Genomic DNA, 9930 nt, shown 5'->3' on the forward strand with positions numbered 1-9930 from the left:
CCGTCGACAATTGGACCCACGGGTAAAGTGGCAGGTGTCGCTTCAAAACGAGGTCGTGGACGTAGAAATCGAAGTAGCAGGATGATTTGCATTGGAGGCTGATGACGTAGAAATAATGGAAGTAGTGGCGGTTGTTGAACTCGGAGGACTAAAAGGATGTGTAACTACTGAGCCGAGGTTGTTGTGGATCGGTGCGGGACCTTGTTGGGGAGGAGGTACGTGGGATGGGTGATACATCATTGGGTTACCATAACCGTGAGTTTGATGATAAGTAGAAACATAAGAAGGTTTAAACGGAGTGTGTTGCCAGGGAGGTGGCATGACGCCTTGGCCTTGGCCTGGCACAAAGCCTTGGCCAGAGAGATCAGAGGGAGGTTGTGTAAGGGTGTGAGGTGGTGGGTACACAAGGCCAGGTGGGGAATACCAGTAGGGGTGTTGTGCGAAATGAGTTGGAATATTAGGTGGCTGAGGAAAGTGATGGTGAGAAGACGTCGCTGGATGGATGGACGGGTGGTTATTATGGGAAGGTGGTGGTTGATTAGGCGAGTGAGTTGTTTGTACAATTTCCGAGGGTATGGAATTCGGAAGTGGGGAATTCTGATTAAAGTTGGACATGGTGCTTATTGAGGGGTGTAAGGTTCAATTGAACTGGGTCAAAAGGGTCAATGAATGTGTAAGTTAGTGTATGGATTCGAAGTAAGTGTATGGATTGGAAGATTGTATGGGAAAGAAGAGAAGAAAACAACAAGGACGGAAGGACGGGGAAGAGGAGGGAATTACAGTGGGGGGTGCAGGCTTTTAGGGTGGAGTCCAAATGGGACTCGGCCCGTTTCCGGGCTCATGAGCTAATAAGAGCCCTTTTGGTTGTTTCCAAAAGGGCGAAGTCAAATTTGACGCCCTATTACTTAATAGGGGGCGAACAATGGTGAAATAGGGGCTCTGACATCAGAAGATGTTCACGTAAAGAGCCCCTGAGGAGCCCCTGAGGTCCGACCCAGCCAAAATTTGGCTGAGCCCACTCGGGTTGCTTTGGGTATCGCGGATAATGCCCCAAAACTAAGGGGCGCCGGATCCTTGCCGAGGGGGCGGAAAATAGTGGGATCCCAAAATAATACAATAACTTTGCATACAAAAAGATTCCGACTTGAATTCAGTTCTAGATACATATTTGAGAAATGCAATATATAATTGAGAATGAGCACTTGAATGTTCCCCAGATATGTGGGGTGATGAATGATGACACAAAGGCTGAAAAAAGTGCAGGGAGATTTGAATATGATCCCTTGATTATGAATATACAGATGCACAGATGCTTCTGGAGCCCAGATGAGTGCAGATATGTACCCAACCAACTTTTGGAGGTGTCCCAGAAGTTTCTGGATGTCACTTCTTGACACTTCTGGAACACATTTCTGCAGTTTTGGATACCCCTATTGAGACATATGGGAGAAAAGGCATCCATTTTGAATGGGTTCCTCCAACATGTCCAGTAGGAGGCTCTGGAGCATTCAATTCTCAGGTTATGTGTCAAAACTGTTGAGGTACAGTGGACTCTGATATTACCAATATGTGCCAAAACCAATGCTCTGTAAACACAGATACTTTTTTGATCAAATAAAATTTATTTGCAGTGAAATTGGTCTCAAAACCAATAAACCTGCAATAATTCAGTGGTATATTTGACTAGGCTTTGGTTCATTGTTGGCTTTTTTCTCATTTTTTTCACTGCTGAATGTCTGCTCACATTCATAATTGTGAACTTTGAGAAACACACTTCCTGAAGGGAATTCCCAATACATTGTTTCTCAGCTGATCATATACAATGTATGGAGTTCTTTTTCATAACCAATACCACCTGCAATTTGAGCATTATTGGTTTCCCAAAGCCTTGATGAAAGAGATACTTGGTCAAAACCAATAGTTTTGACCCCCATTTTTTGGGTATTGGTTATGTCAGAGTCTACTGTAGAAGGAAGTCAATTTCATTTTCTAGTTACATGTAAAAATTGTTAAGGTGGAAGGATCTCAAGATTGTGACATCTATGTTTTCTCATACCTTGCATATTTTCATTTGTTGAAACTTTAGGGCCTATTTGGTAACTTTAGCCACAAAGTGTTGCACAAAAGCAAATTTTTGATCTTGCAAGGGGCAGATTGAGAAGCTTGAAAGTTGGTTATACACTTTACCAACCAGTCAACCAAAAATGTCAGCAAAAATTATGATCACCTCTTGTTGACGATTTTGCTGTTTGGTGAAGTGTATAAGAAGATAACATAAAAATTGAACTTTGGATTTAGCATGTATGTTCTAACCATCGTATCATCCATAGCAATCATCAACCATCCATTTCTGTTGCATAATGTGTTTGCAACAACCAAATTCTGACACCATGGAGAATGGATTGTGACCATCCTTTCAACCTCTGATGCCCCAAAAATGTCCCAAGAATCAAAAAAGAAGACATTGAAAGAGATGACTTGGGTAACACACATTTGTGTAGCCTACTTCTGATCAGATGCAAAACTAGCAGAGCAATGCAATTGTGAAGTTTGCAAAAAACACCAAAATCAGGGAGAAAGCTGACCAACCTGTCAAAAGCTCACACCAAACACGCTGAAAGGTTACACAAAAATCTTTTCCAGCGCTTTCCTGAAGCCAAGAAGGACCAGTATGTGTAGGCTGAGCAGGCGCACAACTCTGTTCTAACTTCTTAGTCCAAAGGATATTCGTCCGTAGGGTCCGCGGGTATTGGAGGAATGAAAAAGTCCCCAGCCAAACTTTTCTGTCTCGCACGCCAAATTTCGTGTATAAGTCCCTCTCTCGACTACTCGTTCGTCCGAGAGGGGTTTGTCAAGTTGTGAAAACCCCTTTATGCATCCGCTTGTTTTGCAACTGCCTTACCTGTTTGATATGTATCTTCGCATGAATGAGATCGGCAAACATTCACAACTGCAAGCGATTATTAATTCCTCAGAGAAGACGATAGAAGACTCCAGAGAAAAGAATGTACAAATCAGATGGAGCCTGGTGTCGCACTATGCCTTTGACCATGACTTGAGTAGCGGATGACTTGCAATTGCCGTATAAAACACTGAGTCTTTGCATCTCTAGGCCATCGTCGTCCTCCAGCATGGAACGCAATGAAATCGAGGCCGCCTTCTTTTCTCGTCAGCCCTTTGTCCGCCGTGTGCTAAATTTTCATGAGTTGGAATTTGCTAGTCCTGACCACTGATTTGCGACAGACGTACTTCACGAGCTTTGGACCGCCTTGCACAACGATCCAAACATAGATTCGGTGCACATCAACTCTCTCAACTCCAGGCGTAGGTCTATTCTTCTTGCGTATATGTATTTGATCCGCGTTTATAAAGTTCATGCTTGTCATCTTTAGTGCGGAAATCCTTTCAAGAGAGACCTTTCCCGTTATCAGAGTCGTTACAAGCACTGAAAGAAGTCGGTCTGACTCGACGATTGACAAATCTGCCCAAGCGCTCACAACATGGACGCTGGTCTTTAACGCCCTGGGCCGTTGATAGCATTGAGAGCGAGCTCTGCAAGGTACCGTTTGAAGCACATTAGATCAGATTAGCACTGACATGGAAATTTGGATATGGAAATCAAGCTAAGAGCGCAGCATACGACAACTCCAGCAGAAGCGATTCTTGACCAGCTTGCATGCGCAAATTTGATCAACCGAACGGACATTCCAGTCTCATTGTCAATGAAGAGGCCAAACGAGTCCATGAGTGTTAAAGGTGGTCCGAGTCGCAAGTCAAGACACAACTCTCCAGCTGATCCCTCGATTGTGACCAGAAGCCGCAACACTCGCCGAACACCCGGAACTGCAAGAAGACAATCCCAAGGCAGACGATCTCCACCGGAAGCGGGAGGCTCGCTTCAACCCAGAGCAGACAGTGAGAGCATCCCTATAAGGTAAAAAATCCACAGCATGGTCGTACTTGTCATCGGAACTCATCAGTCCTCACACTGTCGATGGTTCTAGTCCGGTTCATCGTGCGGAGCGGAAGACACAGGGTCAGATTGCGACTCTGCAAATGTGAGTTGCAGACATTCTTTTTGACACCAAGAACTCCCTGTCCCCGTTCAATGAGCGCGTAAGTCGCATCAACCGGTACAACTGTGTGCATGCAATCAAGTGTCGGCAGAGACCGAATTGTGGGCCTAATTTCTTTGCGAAGAGAAGATGATAATGACAACGTATCTCATGACGATGGACACTTTTAGCGCGAACGAAGCTCTGTCGGAACAATTGAAACAGAAGGACATCCTGATCGAAGATCTGGAAGCGAAATTACTCGAGTCAATCGGCAGGAATGAAGCGTGAGCTGCAACAACTATCATCGGTTTTTTGTCTTGAGGAACTGCTTCGTAAGAGACGCCTTTGCAAACGCGTTGATGCATGCTTGTATCAGGGAACGACAAGATAACCAGAGTCAGATGCAGAGCACACACTCTACATCTTATCACCAGCCTGTCAGGAACTCTGAGGAACCTGTCATATACGAAATCACGCGACGGCAGCTCGAGCGCTACCGCGCACAAAACTTTGCTCTTACAGCCAGAGTCGACGAGTTGGTACAGCATGTCCAAGAATCAGATGCGTAGGTCTATATTTTTTGTCTCATCCACAAATCCTCACCTTTAGAAGTTGAGGAAATCACTATCACTCGGCGCTCGAAATTGTAGGGCAAAAATAGTTTTGGAAGGGAATGCATCACGTCTAGCTCAAGAGTATTCAAACTTAAAGGCTCAAGCCGAGATGTTAAGTGGCCAGCTGCAAAGATCTGAGAGGTGTGTAGCTTTGGTTGACACGTCTTCGTACTGATGAGCTGATATTTATATTCAACCTGACTTCGATAGCATAAACGCCATATGGAAAACACGTACTGAAGCGCAAAAACAAAAAGCTGTCGAGATTATCTCATCAATTGGAGAGTCAGAGGAGGAAGATCCATAAAGATCAAAGAGGAGCTCAAGAACTATGATCGGTCGACTCAGTCTAAGCCCGTGAATGTGCTCCCATGTCTCCATTCTTTTATCAAACAACCAATGTAGAGGTGTGACAAAAATATTTATGAAAAGCTCTTTTGCATTGATTTTACGGCACGAGTAGAATCCAGTGTATCTATATCAAATCTCACTGTCTCTTGAACAGGAACTGTGCCAAAAAATTGAAGGAGCATAATGCGATGTTTTTAACTTCTTTGCTTTCACTTCAAGTAGACTGTTCTGGCGGTTCCTACTCAAGATCAAAATGGACAAGACACGCCATCATTGACAAATGTTTTGCAAGATGGATGGTAGATCATTTTTTGGATTATTTGTATGCTTGTTCCAATCCTTACTGAAAGATTACAAAAGCACTGATGTAAATATCCAACTCAGAAACAATTGTCTTGGCTGTTAGTATTGCAGAGTATAAAGTAAGTGTGGAGTTGTGGGGATGTTAAGATATCTGTATGAGATTGACTTAATAGAGACCCAGTGAAGACTCTCATTGATAGTACTTGAGAAGCCCAAGTGGGACATCGCTACAGTGAGAGCAGTTAAATATTGAGGAAAGTGGAAATCGTGTATTTTCAACTGGATCAAGTACATCAGCAAGGACGGATGGGCTTTGGCGTGATACCCCAAGATAATTTCAAGGCCTCCTTCAATTTAAAAATGAGTTTTGAGTTCCTCTCATTTCAATACTTACATGTCAGAACTTATCAAAGCACAAACTGATGTACTTGCAACGTCTGCACAAAAACAAAAAGTTGGGATAGATTTTGAACCCATGGAATTGGAGGACTATTCCTATTGACCATCGCTTGAAAAACTTTAACAACAGACCCAGAAGAAAAGACAGATACTCAAGTGTAAGCATTGAGTGGCTTAAAATCTTTGATGACTTCTCACCTCGAGAAGCTCATTGAATACTTCGTAGCTCCAGCCCACTACAAACAGCCTGCATAGCTCGAGATAAGATTTTAAGTTTCAACTTGGAGCACCATCGATGTGCAGAACCCATTCAATGGCCATCTATGTGTGCTGATCTATCTATTGTCCTTTCAAGTTTCCAAACCCCATGCTTCAGGATTGGCATCACTCTGAATGGACTTCCAAGCCTTTAAAATTCTTTATGACTTCATCCAGATAATGGAGCGGGTGAGAGCGGGAAAGTGGTGAGAATATCCATGTCCCTCCTTACAATATCCAGTGCAAAGTTCATCTTGCTTCTCTTGTCACTTAATGAGAAAAGAAGTAAATAGATCCTCAAGTTACTCTAATACAATATTCATATGCATGTGGCCGGGTCCAGAGATAGACGTCAGGACGGACTATCGCAGCTTGTGAGGAAGGAGAAGGTACATGTGCCCCGGCGGTACTTAGAACACGTTTGAGTCGCAGCCAAGTCAATTGTGAGATCCTTCTGTTTTGTTGATGAACAGAAGCAATTTATACATCTACCAGACAAGTTTTGCAGAACAGAAATCGTATGAATAAATTGATACATGTACAACCCTGGTCTAATGGGGTACATCGTCCTTACCCTGTTTATCCTCCAAATCAGGTGTATCGTTCACTTCACCTGGTCAAAGTGGAAAGCTTTCATGGCACCGTGGACCGTGTATGAAAGGGGCTTAACACAATCATTGATGGGGCAGTCACACTTAATACCTTCGTGACGGAGCTGGATCCCGAGCACGAGGAGTTTTTGATGTTGTCGTTCTTTTGTTGCCATCTGGGTTATTGAATTCAGCGTTCCTTTTCTCAGTCTTTCGGGCAGCTAGCTCGTCCAGAGTAAACTAAAGTATAGTTCAGGAATCCAACATATATTAATCAAATCGTCTTCGCAGGTGTGTCGAAAAGGCTCACCTTTCTGTTTGCCAGAGGATCAACAACTGCGTACTCATCAGCTCGATGCAGATCTACAGTTGCGTCTTTTCTAAATTTGAGTTCACTGTGGATAAAAGTGACACCGTCGAAATATGTGCCGAGTTCCATCAGCTATATGTCAGATAAGATATAAGAGATAAGAGATATATTCTCATGGCGCACTGAGCCATCCATCCGTCGTCATCGTCATCTACATCACCCAATACGCCGTCTTGTGTAGGGTCTACTTCACCAGCGTAACCATCTAATCGATTTTCTCCTGCTGCAACAGTTTTTGAAGGACCTTCTGCCCCTCGCAGTTTACTACGAAAGCCTTCCAAAATCGAGTCAATCCCGGAACTACCACCCTTCTTCGTGGGTGCCGACACTTGAGATATTGTTTTCTCGGCCCGGGCTTTATATCGAGCTCTTTCGGCTTCCAGTAGTGATCGGCCTTCCTGAGATTTGTGGCCTTTGCTTGACTTCGGGCCTGTTTTTTTGGGTTCATGTTCTGATCCCGACTCGTCACTGTTCAATCCCATTTTGAGATCGGCTTCCATCTTTGCAATTTCGTCTCTCACTCGCTCACTGAGCAGCCATTGAAAACAAAAGCAAAGCCGGAAAGCAAGTTTAAGCACCCGACTCGGTATTCAAAACTGACTGATATGAAAATGACAACCCCAAAGCTGTCAATCTTCACTTACGCGTCATCTTTCTGCTTTTTTCGGGGCGCTGTACTTGAGTCGACTTCTCCCTTGTCTGTGCGATCTTTCGAATCAGAAGTTCGCCGCTTTTTGACGGCTTTGAGAGCGGAGTGCATCTTCACAGGTTGACTTTCATCATCTGCCTGTCTGAGAGCAGAAGCAGGTGGTTGTACCAAATATGGCGCCGGGATGTCAATTGCTGAACGCCTCGGATCAATAACTTTGCTTGATAACTGAGAGGAGGCCTCGACATCGTGCGCGCTTCTGAATTTGGGCCTTTTCTCCTCATCTTCCACCGCAGGACCTGTCAATTGCTCTTCATCTGCAAATGAAAGGAGACCTTTGTTTCTTTTTAGGCGCAAGGCTTGTCAGGCATCTTTAAATTTTGAATTGAGGGTGGAGGTTGGTCAGATGCGAGCCTTACTTCGCTAGAGTCCGATGTTTGGATTTCATCTTCTCCTTTGCCTTCTCCCGTTTAGCCTCTTTTTTTGCCTTTGCCTGTTCTTTAATCTGCTCCCTTGTGATCCGCGGAACGATGTCTGGAAAGGGATTGTCGATCACCTCTACGCTTTTGATCATGGGAGGATGGATGGGACGTTCCTTGCGATCGACTTCAGCTTCACTCAGCTTGATGACATTATAAATGGTGTCGCCGATCACGGATCCGAATATCGTATGCTTATCCTGTAATTCGTCAGTGCGTGCTGTGTTTGACCGTTAGGCAGCCGGCGTCCAGATTACACGAAAAAAGAAAAGTTCACGTGAGAAAAACCAAGATAATGTAGAAAAGATGATACTATCAGCCTTGCCTAATGTAAAGAAGAACTGGGATGTGTTGGTGTTACGAGTGCCTAGATTCGCCATGGCAACTAACCCTCTTCGCGAAAACTTCAGTCTTGCATTAATCTCATCGTCAAATACGCCTTCGTCGTATATAGACTCGCCTACACATCATCTTGGTCTGATCAGCTGCATGCTGCGAATGGCTGATCCTGACAGTATTTTTACCTCCACTACCGGTACCAGATGGATCACCAGTTTGAACGATGAAATCCGGTACAATGCGATGAAAGATGACGCCGTCATAGTATCCTTCGAGACATAATTGCACAAAACTGGGCGTAGCAATAGCACCTTTGATCAATTTGCGTGTGATGAGAAAGGCAAAGGTTGGATCTACTTTCGACAAGCCTTCGGAGTTTCTTTCGGCCATAGTTCTATCTCAATCGGTCCATGAGTAGTTTTCAACTTTATGCGACCAGAGGGAATTGGTTCGGTAACGCTTTGCAAAGAATCGAATTTCCATTAGGACCAGAACAATATCAGGATACAGTAAAAGGTAAATGAGAGGAGACGATATCATATACTGACAATATATTCGCCATACTTCATAAAATTCACTCCCAGTGGAAAGTTTCTTCAAGCCGTTGTGTTGTCACCGTTGCTGAATCTGGACGATGAGATCTTTCCCCAAGTCGCTCCTGACCCGATTACGTCGACCCGACTTCAGCTCTCGCGCGATCGTCGGGGACAGAAACACTTCCCCCGGCCCCGGGAGGTCGCTTTCCATTCATAATCACAACACAAGGGAAAACTGATGGAAGCAACTGGATTCAAGCCCAAGCATATCAATTGCAAGACTCCAGTTGCATGTGATTTTTGGTTGACTACCTATCTTCAATAATTTCATAGCTGGTAGGCTGAAGTATGCTGAATAAAGATCCAGCATACTTCTTGCCTATAGTTTGAGTTTGATGAAGCTTTCTACTTCTTGCAAGAGTCACATCATATCACCCATACATGAACATTTGGATGTTTACATGTGTTTAAAAAAATTACAACATAAGGTATTCAACAGAGGTATTCAGTGTAGAGATGATAGGTCTTCATTTTATACTTCATCAGTCTTTAAGCTCTGATGTATTCCACCCTGCCAATATATGTTCATCAGACCTTTCATTTCACGCAGGTGGATGATCCTGAGCCAGACTTATGAGGCAGCAAGGTGCTATTGGGAATGGAACAATTACGTAAAGTATTCCATAAACGAACTCAAGAGAATCCATTGGAGAACATTTTTGGCAAAAGCTCAAAGTGGACTGACCTTCAAAGCGTTTAAATACACACAGGCACAAAGTTCCAATACGGTAGCGCCACTGTACCGCGAAGATAGAACATTAGCAACAGACAAACATGAACAAGCAAAGCTATTATTCGTCGGTACCTCAATAGTCCAAAATGAATGTAGTATAACTGACATTTCAAGAAACACTCACCCTTCCCCACAGCTAACTCACCCAAAGATAACGGAACACGAAGTCACAGAAGTAGTGCGAAAGCTAC

At 44.0% G+C, this 9930-nt stretch overlaps 2 protein-coding genes across 2 annotated transcripts; one reads left to right on the forward strand and one right to left on the reverse strand.

The window, feature by feature from the left end:
- Positions 1 to 3131: 3131 nt before the first annotated feature.
- On the forward strand, positions 3132 to 4979 carry MELLADRAFT_58453 (uncharacterized protein; the record flags this gene model as incomplete). The annotated part of the gene is made up of 9 exons (XM_007403518.1): positions 3132 to 3186; positions 3244 to 3324; positions 3393 to 3559; positions 3624 to 3915; positions 3950 to 4058; positions 4247 to 4342; positions 4435 to 4623; positions 4709 to 4813; positions 4883 to 4979. The coding sequence occupies 9 exons, from the start codon at positions 3132 to 3134 to the stop codon at positions 4977 to 4979; spliced, it is 1191 nt and encodes a 396-aa protein (XP_007403580.1).
- Positions 4980 to 8007: 3028 nt separating this feature from the next.
- On the reverse strand, positions 8008 to 9021 carry MELLADRAFT_46326 (uncharacterized protein; the record flags this gene model as incomplete). The annotated part of the gene is made up of 5 exons (XM_007404028.1): positions 8008 to 8291; positions 8385 to 8531; positions 8596 to 8702; positions 8768 to 8869; positions 8959 to 9021. 5 exons carry the CDS (start codon positions 8970 to 8972, stop codon positions 8008 to 8010), a joined length of 654 nt encoding a protein of 217 aa, XP_007404090.1.
- Positions 9022 to 9930: the final 909 nt, after the last annotated feature.

Source organism: Melampsora larici-populina (assembly GCF_000204055.1).
Source record: "Melampsora larici-populina 98AG31 unplaced genomic scaffold MELLAscaffold_1, whole genome shotgun sequence".
NCBI lineage: Eukaryota > Fungi > Basidiomycota > Pucciniomycetes > Pucciniales > Melampsoraceae > Melampsora > Melampsora laricis-populina.